Source organism: Nannospalax galili, unplaced genomic scaffold, assembly GCF_000622305.1.
Source record: "Nannospalax galili isolate Female #2095 unplaced genomic scaffold, S.galili_v1.0 scaffold399, whole genome shotgun sequence".
Taxonomy (NCBI): domain Eukaryota; kingdom Metazoa; phylum Chordata; class Mammalia; order Rodentia; family Spalacidae; genus Nannospalax; species Nannospalax galili.
Window position 1 is genome coordinate 2,794,956 of NW_008345053.1, and position 15,373 is coordinate 2,810,328.

Here is a 15,373-nt window from a genome sequence, read left to right on the forward strand (position 1 = left end):
AATAATCACATACATAGAGATTAGAGATGCATGTGCAAACATCTAAGTGTTAGTAACATTAAAAAGTTTTTCTAGCACTCAGGAGGCAGAGGCAGGCAGATCTCTGTGAGTTTGAGGCCAGCCTGGTCTCCACAGAGAATCCAGGCCATTTAGGGCTGCAGGGAGACCCTGTCTCAAAGAAACCAAAAAAAAAAAAAAAGAAAGAAATTTTCTGTCTGAAACAGTGTATTTTAAAATGAAATGGAGATTGTTTTTTTAAAAGGTTAAAACCTCATTCAATTTTATGTCTTATAGGGTTTATACTGAGTTCAATATTGTATAGCTGTATATATTCAACTGTGACCTAAAAATTTATGGCCAATTTTGAAAGAGATGCATCCTTGCTCTGGAAATTGTTACTGAATATGTTAATGCTGTAATGAAATGCTTCTTCTAATCATGTGGTTATTAAATAAATAATTTTTAAAAAGCTTTAGAGTTTAAAATGTGATTATCTGAAATTAATTTTTTATATGTGGTATTAGATATGAATGAGGCTGTTTTCACTGTTGACATTTGGCTATGCAACTCTTCCAGCACAATTTGTTGAAAATGCTCTACTTTTTCTTCTCCAACTGTGTCAGGGTAATACTGCCATACAGACAGACCAATGGAAGACCCAGAAATAAATCTGTGTGCACATGGTCACATGATCTCAAAAGAGGATGCTGAGGCTGTTAAAAAGGAAAAGATAGGCCTTCCATAAATGGTGCTGGGAAAATTGAGTGTCAATGAAAAAGAATAAATGAGGACCACAGTCTTCTCATTTAAAACCAGATGAAAGCAATCTAGATATTAAGCTTCGGCTTACGCTTCAGAAAACTGGATTGAACAGCACTGCAGATATGGCACCAAAGGCCTAGGCAATAAAAGACAACAGATAAGCCACACTTTATACAAATTACACATTTTGTACATCAAAAGACACCATCAATCAAGCAAAGAAGCAACCCATGGTGCCGGGCGTGGTGGTACATGCCTTTAACCCCAGCACTCAGGAGGCACGGGCAGGCAAATCTCTGAATTTGAAGCCAAAGCCTAGTCTACATAGCGAGTTCCAGCTGGGGCTATGGGAGACCCTGTCTGAAAAAGACAAAAAAAAAGAGCAACCTACACAAAGAGTAAAAGTATCTGCAAATCCTATTTGATAAGAGTTTAACAACAGAGCAGCAGTATTATTTATAATACCTAAAAGTGGAAGCAACTCAGGTGGATGAACAAACAAAACATGGTCTGTCTGTCTATCTATCTACCTACCTACCTAACTACCTACCTATTACCTATCTATCTACCTACCTACTTACCTATTACCTATCTACCTCTTTCTTTATCTATCTACCTACCTGAGTATTATTCGGCCTTAAAAAAACAAAAAACAAAAAACAAGAAATTCTGACAAATGCTACAATATAGATGACCCTTAAGGACATCATGCTAGTAATGAAATAAGCCAATTACAAAAAGATGGCTGTGAGTGCTGGAAAGATGGCTCAGCAGTTAAGAATACTGGTTGTTCTTGCAGAAGACCCAGGTTCGAATCTCAGCACCCACATGGCAGCTAACAACTGTCCATAACTCCAGTCCCAGGGGATCCGACAGTCTCTTCTGTCCTCCACAGGCATTGCAAGGTACAGGTGCACTTACCTACATGTAGGCAATACACGCATACACATAAAAAAATTATTAAAAAAAAAAAGATGACTGTTATAATTCCACTTTTTGGGGGTTCCTAGAGTAGGCAAATTTATAGAGACAGAAAGAATTAGTGCCTTTCAAGGGTGAGTGAAGAGAAAATTGGCAGTTATTTTTAGTGGACACAGAATTTCAGTTTTTTTATAGGATGAAATGAGTTTGTACAACAGTATTTAGTGCATCTGAACTGTATATTTAAATACGACTAAGGGGCTGGGAGCTGGAGCAGCAGTGGAGCATGTGCAGATATACAAGGCCCTGGGTTTGCGGTCCAGACAGAACAAAACAAAAAACAAGATGGTAAATCTTACATGTATATGGTTCATTATATTTTATTCCCTGATGGAGGTGGGTCACTCCTAGCCTGGGCTGTTGGCCTGTAGCTGCCTGTGACCTCCTCTCCTCACCCTTCCCAGGCCTTTCCAATGTGGACTGGGGAGGATCAGGATCACAAGGGTAGAGCGGGAGGGGGGAGGGGGAGGGGGAGGAGGGCACTAAAAAATTCTACATTGGAACTTAGCTGCGAACTTAAAATTGCTCTAAAAAATACATCTTACTGAAAACTGGTCAAAGTATGGAGAATAAGTGACTGTGGAGTGTTTGGTCTTAAGTGACACACCTGTATCACCTCTCCAAGGCACAAGAAACATGGCAGAGAGGATATAGAAAGTATGTAAGAACTAGAGGCTGAGAAGTGCTGTGAAACACGTCTTCTGAACGCAACATGGTCACTGCACTCATGAACTCACCACAGCTGTGGCTGCACCATTTCGTCATGAACGCAATGGGAGAGGAGCAGGCCAGGAAGCCCACAAGGGGCCATGGGTAGTTAATGGGTGCTGGGGGAGGGGCACAGTGGGTCAGAAACAAAAACAAAACCCAACAACAAATTAAAGTAGGAGGGAGCTTAGCTTGTTGGGAAGAAAGGTTTTCATTAGAGAGAAGGGGTTGACAGAAGGGGATGGTGGGCGAAAATGGCCAAAAATTCAGTAGATGCATGTATTAAATTATCAAATAATAAAATAACATCTTAAAAAAAGGAACCTTGACACCATTAGTCATTGAGGAAATACAAACTAAAACCACAGTAAGATCTGTTAGTTAACACCTTTTAGAATGGCTGAAATTAGAAACACTGCTAGTGGAGACATAGTGTATGCAGCTTTGATACACTGGAAGTGGAAATACAAATTAGCACCCTACAGTGGACAAGTTTTACCACGTCTCTTCCTTTACTGTTTTCATTTTCTGTGGCAGTGCGGGGATTAAATCTAGGGCTTTGTGCATGCTAGGCAAGCACTTTATCACTGAGCTGTATCCCCAGCCTCCCAGCTTTATCATTTAAGAAGATAAATAGAACTAATGATATCCATCTATGTCAGTTTATCTAAATAATGAAAACAAATGTCCACACAAAGTTCTGCTCTCAAATTCAAACAGTAACATTTAAAAGTCCCAAATTGGAAACAATCTAAATACTCATCATCAGGTAGATGAGAAGACAATGAACCATATCGTGGAATTCTACTCGGTCATAAAGGAACAACTTGAGCTGGGCATGGTAGCGCACACCTGTAGTCCCAGTACTTGGGAGGCAGAGGCAGGTGGATCTCTGTGAGTTCAAGGCCAGCCTGGTCTACATAGTGAGTTCCAGGACAGGGAGACCCTGCTTCAAAAAGACTTTAAAAAAAAAAAAAAAATAGGAACGATCTCAAAGCTAGTGAGTGTACTTAAGTAAGTCAAAGAGCAACCACTGTCCTATTCCACTTACTTAAATTCCAGAAAATGCTAACTGATTTGGAATGGTTGCCTAGGGAAAGAAGAGCACACAGGAAGTCTTCCTGGTGATGGACATGTTGATGACTTTGGATTCTGCTTATGTTTTACAACTTAAGTATTCAACTTACATAAACTGAGCAGAGAAAACAGTGCAGAATGAAATGTCATCAAATTGACTGTATAATGTATTCAGTGTTTCCTTAATTCACTAAAGGTAAGGAAAATGAAGACAAAAAACTAGGGCATAACTTAACTACTCAGCATTTACTGTGCATCTTTTATGCCTCCCTAGTGCTTTATACAACAAAGAATGGGAGCAATGGAGGTAGGACAGGAAGCTTCAAGTCACTGCCTAGCAGCCTGACTTTTATTAGGCAGCACAGTAGCTCTGGGAATCTGTGATCATGAACTTAAAAATCAAGCCACTCTGTTCTGCGGCATAGTTTTCTTCAACCATATTTACCTGTCTGCTCCGGTACATGCACAAGTTTGGGGCATTTGGCAAACAGCCACAAAGGGAGTTAAAGTTGGATGGTCTGGGATGTTAGGTGATGAGGTAGGGAGGGGATGACCAACAAAGAGGCCTATGGAGTAAGTCATTCAGCAAATGCTCTACAGGGACTGGGAACCCAAAACAGAAGACAGGCAAAAACCATCAAAAGCATCAGGTAGGTACTTATTAACTACCACTCATACCTAGCTGAAGTCACATGTACAAGAACAGAAAGGGAGGTATGTGTGCTCATTCACCTCAGTACCGCTAACTCAAGTTCTCTGCAGGTAGAACCACAGAAGTGATGTCAGACCACTGGACAATTCTCTGCTCAATTCCCATTAGACAGATTGCATCCTCTACTTTCTCTGCCATTCAGCTGTCAGTCATTAGGCTGCTGCCTGTCCCTTCCGTCTGCTAGCAGTTTAAATATTGACTAGCTTTTTAGATACCACGAACAACACTGGAGGCAAGGAATTGTTTTCCCATTTTCTATAAGCATTTCTATGTTGGTTTCCAAAAGGGAACTAATCTTTTGTTTTCTGCTTCTGAAAATAGCTTTAAATACTCCTTTTACAAAGAACCAACTTCTTTTGAATTTAGAGTTCCCAGACATAGTTAACATCTTTTATTTTTGATATCTATATTCTATCTTTTGCAGTTTCTGTTCCCAGTCTGAGATTTAGATGCAGTCTAAAATTTGTATTACATTCGATTCCTTTTATTTTTACCTTTAGGCTTCTCATGACTCTGACATAATAGTGCCTTGCTATTTTCCCGTTTCTTGAAATTTGATTTAAATGTCTGGCATTCTCCCTCACCCCCGCTTTTCTTTGTCATCAAACAGCCAAATCAACTTTACCATCACTCCAGTTTATCCCAATGTTTTGTCATTTCCGGGTCATTAACTGGTTAGCAGTGGGCTAACAAGGAGCTAATCAAATCAAAGTGCTACATGTGGTGCTTCCTCATTTAAATTAGAGCACTACCTATGTAGAGGGTTAAATCACTTCAAGATGCCTAATTTATATAGGAAAGTTTGATTTTTTTTTCCCTTTTATAAATTCTTACCTGGTTCATCTGACCAAATAATTACTTAAAGCAATAGTTCCACTAAAGTTAAAACAACCCTGAATGGTGTTATAAAGCATTTTCCCACTTAACTAATAATTCTTTTTTAAATCTTTATTATTATTTTTTATGTGTGTGGGTATACTGCCTGCATGTAGGTAGGTGCTCTTTACCCGAGCCATCTCTCCAGCCCAATTCTTAACCTTGTGCTATGTAAAGTCTTAAATGGATGAAGCTACTGTTGTGCATGACTATGCTTCTCACAGAGGACCCTCAGTTTTACCAACTCTGCTTCCTGCTTGCTTAGATAATGCTTCCCTGTATTTCCAAATGCCCACAACAAACAAGGCAAGGTGAGTGGACAGGACTCGATTTAAAACCAGAGACGAAGGCTGGGCGTGGTGTCATGGTAGCATACACCTTTAATCCCAGTGCTCAGGAGGCAGAAGCAGGAGGATCTCTGTGAGTTCCAGGCCTGCAGAGTGAGACCCTGTCTCAAAAAAAAAAAAAAACAAACCAACAACACCTCCCCCCGCCAACCCCCGAGACAATGCCACACCTGTGACAATAAGAAATAAAAGTAAACAAGTGAGAATTTTCTTCAACAGGTTTACTTTTACAGCCCCATGTCAGTGACATTTGGCACAACGCCCAACCAAGGCGAACAATCTCATTTCCCAGCTTACTCTCTTCCTTCCCATTTCTATGGTCACTAATCAAAGCTGAAGTCCTTACAGAGCTTCCTGTTTTATCTGTTCTGAGGTTTTCTTTCTTTAAAGTCATTCTTTGCTATTCCTGAAAAATTGTATCTTTCTTTAAACATCTGAGTTTCTTCCTGTAACTCCTGCACTGACAAAAGGGGTATACAGTCCAAATCCCTCTGGTTTCCAAGGCTGTGGGATGAGTCTTCAATTGCCTCCAACCACCACTATATTCCCTCTTTATAGCCCTGAGTCCGTCCAACCTGTCTTACCCTCAATTCCAAGACTACATCCATGTCTGTACTTAACCCACACACCCTATAAACGATCTTCTTGTCTCGTAACTCAATCCCACTTGTTTCAGAGGTCACCCAGGTCTTAAATTTGCCAGCAGGCTTTCCACTCCAAGGCCTCATTTCTATGTCTACATGAGATGAAGTTTGAAAGAACACTGAAAGGAGCCAATGAACTGCCTTGAGAACCATTTAGTAAGTTACATTTTAAAAAAGCAAAAGCCCACATCCGCAATGAAAACTAGCTCATAAGCTAGTCTTACCTGTTTCACTACTCTCAGGCAGAGCTTCATATTCCGAGTGATCCAGAGCCAGAGTGCTCATCTCTGTCTGCTCTGCCTCCTGGGAATCTGGTAACGCTGCGTTATCATGACTTTTGTCACCATCGCCATTGGCATCCAATCCTATAATTTCAATTTTATCCCAAAAGGCAGTGTTAGGAGAATAAAGCTTACACTGGCAGTTGCTCAATTCTTAAAAGTGGATTGTAAAAGGTCCCCAGCTCTAAATACTATCACAAACCAGGACTCCGATGCGAATGCATAGCTTAAAGACAGAGTGAACCGGTAATAAGGGCAAAGGCTTGAGAGCAGGCTGCTCCAGTCAAGGCCAAGCTCACTACTCACCCTGCTGGCCACAGTCTGCAGGATGGCCAGGTGCCTCCTCCCACGCAGCACTCACACCAACAGCTGCACTATTCCCTTCCAAATGTAACATGTGAGCTCCCCATACTTTTGCATTAGGGTTTAGTTCAGAAACTTTAGTTGCTGGAACCTAGGAAGAAATTTCATATATACAGTGGTATCCAAAGTTCAACTGAGTGCTATTTTATTGATTCAGAGTTTAAAAACAAAATCTATGTTAAGAGAATTTAGGCTTACAAGGCTAAGCCTACCTATTTACACACATCTTTGAGATGAAATCAAGCTCAAAAAGAAAGCTGACACACAACTCTAACTCACTCTGGCATTTTCTTCTAAGCACAAGGCTCTCTATATACTATAAATGATGGCCTCACTTCTTGATTTAGCTCAGAGTTCAGTTTCACAACTGTAACTAGTGATTTCCTGCACTACCTAACAAAAATCCCAATTCATAGATTTACAAATTTAATACAACATACATTTTAGTGATAAAGCTCCAAGCACATAAGCAAAAGATATAGAAAAATCAAAGTTCTTCCTAAGAACAACGGATACTACAGGACAAGAAAAAGCTTAAGCATCCACAACACAGAAAGCATCTTACACTTTGGGTAGAACTACTTGCTCCCATTTCTGAAGGAGCCTCCCTTACCGCTGGGCTGTTCAGAACGATTTCCCAGGCCCACCACAGTGGACTACAAGTGATGCAGATGCTGCCAGCCTAGGGTTCTCACGTGTGCCAAAGCCACTGGGGCCTCAGTCCACCTTCCCACGGACAGCTGCGCAACGTGCAGAGTTGCTTACTCTCTATAAAACTCACCTGGAAGTGAATTTTGCAGTTCTCACTTATAAAGTGATAAGGCTGCTGAAAGGAGGCATTGAAAGCACTCAGTACTCCCTAAAAGAACAGGATTCTCTACATGAGCAGAGGAGTGAAGAAGCACTGCAGGTAAGCCTGCACTAATCCTGGAGCTGCACTAAAACAGCATTGTAATTCAGAGCACCGACAGGCCAAGTCTGGCTCTTCATCTGTTTTGTTTTGTTTTGTTTTTGACAGGGTCTCCCTAGTCCCAGCCTGCCTGAAGCTCACTATGTAGACCAGGCTGGCCATGATCTCAGAGATCCACCTGCCTCTGCCTCCCGAGGGCTGGAATTAACAGCATGCACCTGGCATGGATCTTTATCTGTAAAACAGGGAAACAAGCTTCTACATAAGATTAATATAAAAGTGACTGTATAGCGCTTTGAAAACAAGTTTTGAAAACTTAGGCAACAGCATTAAAACAGGGTAACACCTTAAGCCAGTATACTGCTTGGTCATTATCTCATAATTAAAAAGGCAATTTAAAATAGAAAGCATGCATCTCACTTAAAGTCATGCTAATAAAGACAGCACTCTGTCCACACTCTGCATGGATGCACCAAGCAGTTGCAATTGCTTGTCAGCTATGTGCACAATTATGTAACAGAGTCTACATATATTGTTTTAAAGGTTTAATTTTGTAGACTGTTTCCTCTACAACTATAAAATCTAATGAACATGAAGGTTAATTTTTTCTGGTAACAATCCCAAATGTGGACATGGAGGGAGGGAGGAAGGGGTAAAGGGGTAATTAGTAATTCCTTCAGTTACATGTGATAGGATTTCTACTTGTTTATTCCCATCTATCTCCTTAATATTTGAGATATACCCATCCTTAATATTATTAATAGTTTACTTACCTAATTCCGTAAAAATCACTACCAAAAGCCAACAACCTGAATAAAAATAAAGATCCTTGCTATTTTTAGTTGGCTCTTTTGTACCTACGGGTTCACCATCCATAGATCCAAGTCAGAGATCAAAAATATTTGCATCTCTACTAAACACATACAAACTTTTTCTTATTTTCTTAAACACTGTAACAATTACTTCCATAGCACTTATATTAGATACTATAATCACTTAGAATGACTTCAATAGGAGAATGTATGTAAATTATCTGCAAATGAAATGCCACTTTACAGACAGGATGTGATCATTCACTATCCAGGGCTCTTGGAACCCATCCCCTGTGGATAATGAGGGATGAGTGCATGTCCTTTCAGCTTCAAAATGCTTCAATAGATATTTACCATGAGCAAGATCAGTTTCCTGTTGCTGAATAGTTTATATTCATCACAGAATTTCTAGGAAGATGCTCAAAACTAGTTGCCAACATGAGCTGCAAAGTGTCTTCCAAAGCAATGGAGCCAGGACATGAGAACTTGATTTCAATGATTTTGACCGAAAGAAGAGAAACTCAGGATTTCAGAGCCAGTTAAAAGTAGCAAATTTGGGGACTGGAGAGGTGGCTCAGCAGTTTAAAGAGCACTGACTGCTCTTGCAGAGGACCCAGGTTTGATTCCCAGCACCCACATGGCAGCTAAGGACCGTCCTTAACTCCAGTTCCAGGGGAATCTGACATCCTCTTCTGACCTCTACAGCACTGCACGACACGGGTGCACTCATATACATGCAAACAATACACACATACACATAAAATAAAAATAATAAAATATATTTTTTTAAAAAAAGCAAATTTTATCTGTCTTAGGCACAACACAAAAAAGGAGGTACAGATTTGAAGTGAGCTTATACTCTGCAAGTGACTTAGACTGTCAGTGACCTCAAACACTTGCTAAAACACTTCACAAAGCCCATGTGACAAGATCCCCTCTCAAAATGGTTCAAAGCACACCAAGGCAAGGAAGACAGAACAAGGGCAGCATGCATAGGCAAAGGTCCACACAATGCTGTGGGGTAAATTAGCAGGGCATGCTTTGGTGCCAACAGTTTATACACAAGCTCTGGTTTAAATACAACAATAAGAAATTCACATGTTCCCATTTGGAAAAAGGTTAAATTGATGCTTCATTCATGTAGACCCTTATGAAACTAATCAGAATTCATTAAGTTAAAAGCAATCAAAAGGCAAAGACTGCCAGAGTACAGCACAGTAAACACTGACAAGCACACTTACTAACTGTCCGCCTCTATCTTGCCATCCCCAAACAACACCATCCTCTGACACTGGTCGCTGATAAGGTGTATGTTCCAATGAAAATGAAGCATTTTCTAAGTCCTGGGACTTGTGTAAATCCTCAGTAAGTAACTGTGCATCTTCTACCACATCTTCTGGGGCCATGTTAGTCCAGAGATGATCCACTTGATATCCACCACATCCATCTGCCAGTCTTTCAGAAAATATATGACTTGCTAACCCTCCCATTGGGTAACAGGAAAATTCACTCAAAATATTTGGGTAGAATTCCTCTGGGAAACTCTGCCAATCCATCTTTGAAGGATTTTCAGATATATTTAGGATATCTTCGGTAAATGATATAACATGGTCACAACTTGGTACTACAATTTCTTTGCTATCAAGTGGGGTGGCAGGAATGACCTGGGGTTCATCATGAGAAGGAGTTGTAGGTGTGTCTGCCTGTATGGGATCAATATCACTCAAACAGCAACACCCATCAGAAGTGTTGCATAACTCTGTTTTCTCAAAAGTCACCTTTGAGTTTCCGGAGAAATTTAAAGAAGCATTTAAAGAAGGTTCTTTAACTGTGGACTCAGCATTTCTTTCTTTGCAATGGTATGCATGTTCATTTCTCCTACATGGGACTAAGCAGTCAATACTATCTTTCTTTAAACAAAGTTTCTCTTTTTCTTCTCTGCATGTTAGTTTTTGTTTGCTCAATTTTGATGCGTTATCACCAAAGGCATTAGAAACTTCTTTAGCTGATTCAGAGAAAATCAGTTTCAGTTTGGGGCTTTTGCCTCTATTAATAAGATCCTTTTCTACTACCTCTGACTTCTTTAGCACTGAAAATGAACTTTGGTTTATAGGTGGTACAAAATTAAGATCTTTGTATTCATTTACTTCATCGGTTTCATAGCTTTTTTCGATTTGATTAGTTCCACAGCCGGTATTTCCTGCTGTGCTAGAGCTAAGACAGGCTGTGGCATTCTCACCAGGGACTGCATCGCATGCAAGGACACTTGTCTCCCACTGAAAAACTGTTGTAGGATCTGATTTGACATTTTCTATGTCCTCATCACTTGTCTCTCTATAATGAGCTTTCTCTGGTTTCTTTTCAGCATTGTCTATGTGGGGACCACTAGACTGGCTGTGTGACGACACCCTGACTGAACGCTTCGCACACACTGTATCTTCTCTTTTCTCATGCAGACTTGCTTCCCTTCCTTCATCAGTACAGGTGGAAATAAATGCAGGGGATATAAGCATGCCCTGCAGGGATCTGCAGTGATCATGAGGTTTGTCACTTGAGGGCATTCCTTGTAAAATTCCAAGTTTCCGGGATTCTGTCTTCTGGATCATTCCTTTCGTGTCTGGTTCACATTCCACTTGAGTTAACTCACAGGTATCTCTCTGAAACTTATCTGTCTTGCCACCTGGACACAGGTCTACCTGACAAGAAGATTTCAACTCAGACTCCCTCTTGACATGACCCTCAGTTTCTAAAATGTTCATTTTATCCTTGTCTTGATAAGAGAAACTATTTTCGGGCAGCTGGCCTCTGCTTGCCAGCTGGGCACCTCCATTTTCCAGACTCCTGTCCCTCAGGTGCTGCTCCTTCACCAGTACCCGCTCCGGGCTGGGTGCAGAATTGGAGCCATCATCAAGTCTGTCTGGTATGACTTCTCTGACATTAGCATGCACTGGGGTCAGACGCTCATTCCCCAAGCTTTCTGAAGTTAAACTTCTGAGACTTAAATTAATCCTATCTAAACCAAGGGACAGGATGCTACCTGGCCTGTTAACACTGACATGGAAATAATCACTGCCTTTCAGTCGTTTTACAGAGTCATTTTCGCCTTCCATTTTAGAGTTTGAAGTCTGGCAGACACCAACTGTTGTAATTTCATGTTCATCATTCCCTTCAACATATGAAATGTCATTAGGTAAATTTATAGGTGAATCATTCACCTGCCCTCCTATTCCTGAAGCATGGCTCGCTCTTTCTTCAGACACAGCACACATGCACTTTAATGAATCACTGCCTATGTTAATGTTTAATTCAGGGAGTAGGCCAGTATTATGTGATGTTCTACTTTCTGTGTAGTCTTCAGGGAATCTGGCATAAGCTTTGGTGCTTAAAGACTCCATTCGCAGGTTAGGGATGTGTACTTCATCAGATGGGTCTTTACCCACCAAAAGAGCAGAACTACTCTCATTTTTCTCACTAAGCACTTCTTTTGTTTCCTGTAAGCTTAGAATGTATTGGGGTGAGAGTTCTTCCTCCTGCAGCTTTAACTCTCCTGCCCCTGCTGTGGCATTTGAGACTGCACATTCTTTCCTGTTATCTAGGGGCCAATCCACTATGCAAACTTCAGGAGTAACAGCTGAAAGACACCCTTCTGCAGCTGCTCCATACTTGGGAGTGTACAGTTCCTCTTCCATGTTTAGGCACTCAGGATCTACAACACAAATACTGTAAAATGTGCTCTCCCTTGAATTCTTATGCTGTTTGCCACTAACACAAATGGGGCTCTTATTTTGCAACTCCCTGGCAGACACATCTGAAGAGTTACTCTCATTGAAACTACTGATTTGAACATTTACCACTCTTTCTTTCTCTACTAAACAGTTTTTACAAGTTGCCAGGTAACAGTGCTGATGGTTACTTACAAAAGATTCCTCCAGCTGGTCAGAAGGCACGGGCACATGTGAGAGAGGCTGGTCATCTTCAGAACCAGCATGTCTGTCACTACCCATGAACAGTAGGTCATAGATAATCTTAGAATTCTGCCCAGTAACAACAGTATCTAAATTCCTCTCACCCTCATCTAAATTTTCAGACCTACTTACGAACTTACATGTTGAAGAGGAATTAGGATTCAAGGACTGCTTTGGCCTATGAGCCTGCTTGTGCCCAGACCTTGTAAAAACTCTGGTCCACATACTGACACCAGCGGCTGCTCTACTGGGTTCATTTTCAACATTGTGAAGCTCCTCACCTTCAAGCCTATCAAATAATGAAGATAAAGTTTTACTTATCTCATTCTCCGGTTCCTTCTCTTCCACAGATTTCTGTAGCAGGCCAATTTTCTCATTGTCACTGTCACTACTTAATTCTTTGCTGAAGCAACAGCCCATGTCGAAAGTTCAAAAACTCCCATCACAATGCTTGTCCTTTTCTGAGCCTCTACAGATACATCTCACACTAACTTGCTATCGTTTCTGAGGAGAAGCCAACACCCAGATACCAAAAATAACTCCTTGCACAGCAGTCACATGTTCCTGCCACTCAAATCCAAATCCTAATGACAACAGAGTAGTGCCTGGCACCCATCAGACTGCTGTGCTGAAGTCCAAATGGCACATACCATCCAAAGGTACAGAATAGCAAGAAAAAGACACAGAGCTTTATCTTATTTTCATGAACTTGGTTTTAAAAGCAACTGAAATTATTAGCACAGGCAGAAGAAGTTTCAAACTTCTGATCTTTCTGTAGTAGTTCAGCACCTCCTGGACTATATTTCACAGGACAGTGGTCACCAAAGAAGGTAATTGTAAGTTCCCTGAAAGGAGTACCACCAAGAACTTATTCTATAAAACTTACAGCTCCTTAGATGGAACGACGATTGCACAGAGGTTTTGTAAAAGCTCTTGCTGTACAAGCCTGATAACCTGAGTTAAATCCCCAGAACTAATGGTGAAAGGAGAGAACAAGTGGAAAATTGTCCTCTGACTTCCACGTGTGTGCTGTGGAATGTGCAAACTCACACACGCACAACAATAATAAAAATTTATAATTTGTACAGCTACTTAGAATTGAATCTATTTTTCTAACTTTGAGAAACGTCTGTGAGCATTAAGGAATTACTGCCTTTTTTTTGTTTTTTTAGAAACAGGATCTCTCCCCCTGTAGCCCCAGCTGGCCTAGAACTCACTATGTAGACCAGGCTGGCCTCAGTCTCACAGAGATCTGCCTCATGAGTGTTGAGATTAAAGGCATGTACCACCAAGCCTGGTGAATTACTGTTAATTTTGTGAGGCATAACAATAGAATGATTAAGCCAGGCATGGTGACACACGCCTTTAGCCGCAGCACTCGTGAGGCAGAAGAGGGCAGACCTCTGAATTCAAGGCCAGCCTGGTCTACGTAGTGAGTTCCAGGCCAGCTGGGGCTACAGGAAGATCCTGTCTCAAAAACTCCAAAACAATGGAATGATGAGAGATATTAGAGATGCCTTTTTTTTTTTCCTTTTTCTGTTTTTTGAGACAGGGTCTTGCTATGTAGCACTTACTGGCCTAGGGCTCACTAAATAGACTAGTCTGTTTATCTCAAACTCATAGCAATCCTTCTGCCTCTGCCTTCTGAGTGGGATTAAAGGGATTAAAGGTCTGCACCACCATCCTAACTAGAAGCATTTTGAAGTGTTTTTGAAGAAACAGTCAATTGTCTAGGATTTGCCTTAGAATACTTCAGAAAATAAACTTCTATGTAATTAAAACTCTAAACAACTGTATGGACAGGGATAAATATGAGAAGTCCATTGAGAGTGTATTTGTTCAGATCCATGATGCGTACATAGGGGATGGTAGATTGCTCTCTACTCTGCAGATGCCTGAATTATAACTGAGAAAGACAAAGAACAAAAGAGAAAGCCATCTATACTACACCTATAGCAGGAATTCTCTTAAAAGCACTGTATACTGCTAAAAACAATTTAACCTTCAAGATACCACGTTAAAAGCAGAAAGATATCACTTACAGACAAAATGTAAGTGTTGTTTGGGCATGTTCTAGACCATCAAGCTGTCTAACTGCTAGTCTACTTATTCAAGATGCAGATCTGCAGTAATTAATCTAAAAATTCACTCAGAAACCGGTTACACAATAAAAAAGCAAAGTTTATAGGTAATTGTGTGTCTGTGTATGTGTGTGGGGGGGGGGTTCTGAGAATTAAATTATGACCTTGAACATGCTAAGCAAGCACTCTGTCACTGAGCTACATCCCTAGTCTCTCCCTTTAATTAAGTGAAAAACTGGTTAAGTTCTCTGATTTTTGTTATCTGGGTAGTTTAGAAACATTATTCTGATTGGATCAGTAAGATGTTTAGTAGGTAAAGGCACTTGCTGCCAAGCCTGACAACTGAGTTTGACCCCTAAGACCCACATTGTGGAAGGAAAGAACCAAATCACCCAAGCTGCCCTCTAAATCCTCACATGTGCACCATAATGCACATGCGTGTACAGAGATAATAAACAATAAATGTAATAATACATTTTTAGGTTGCTCTGATCTAAGTCAGGCTTTCCTGAATTATCTGGAGCTAGCATGTAGAAGAGCTGACTTTCCCACTGTTCTCACACTGTGATTAGAACATGGCATGGCTAGATCTTTCCTCCTAGAGCCCTTCTACTACTAACTGCCCCCCTTCCCATCACACTCGCACTTCTCTCTCAAACACCACCACCATTCATTTGTGGTAAAATGCAACAGAGCCTCTAAAACAGAAAATGGCTCTGAGGCCAAAGTAGTCACCCTTAAGAAGATCGGGGCAAGTTGGCTGCAATGTAGGCAGAGGATTTAGAATATTTCCGGGGTTCCTAAATGGACTTCTTTCTGCAGGAGCACAAAGTCTTTGACAATGATTTTTGCTT

At 40.8% G+C, this 15,373-nt stretch overlaps 1 protein-coding gene across 4 annotated transcripts in view; it reads right to left on the reverse strand.

Moving 5' to 3' along the window:
• The window catches only part of Larp4b (La ribonucleoprotein domain family member 4B), an 82,973-nt gene that overhangs the window by 33,312 nt on the left and 34,288 nt on the right, over positions 1 to 15,373 (reverse strand). For all 4 annotated transcript variants that reach the window (XM_008841343.3, XM_029567479.1, XM_029567477.1 and 1 more), the window contains exons 4-5: positions 6,695 to 6,842; positions 6,332 to 6,472 (exon numbers count right to left, since the gene is read on the reverse strand). In XM_008841343.3, the coding sequence (XP_008839565.1) occupies positions 6,332 to 6,472; positions 6,695 to 6,842 (289 nt within the window). The remainder of the gene's footprint in view (positions 1 to 6,331; positions 6,473 to 6,694; positions 6,843 to 15,373) is intronic.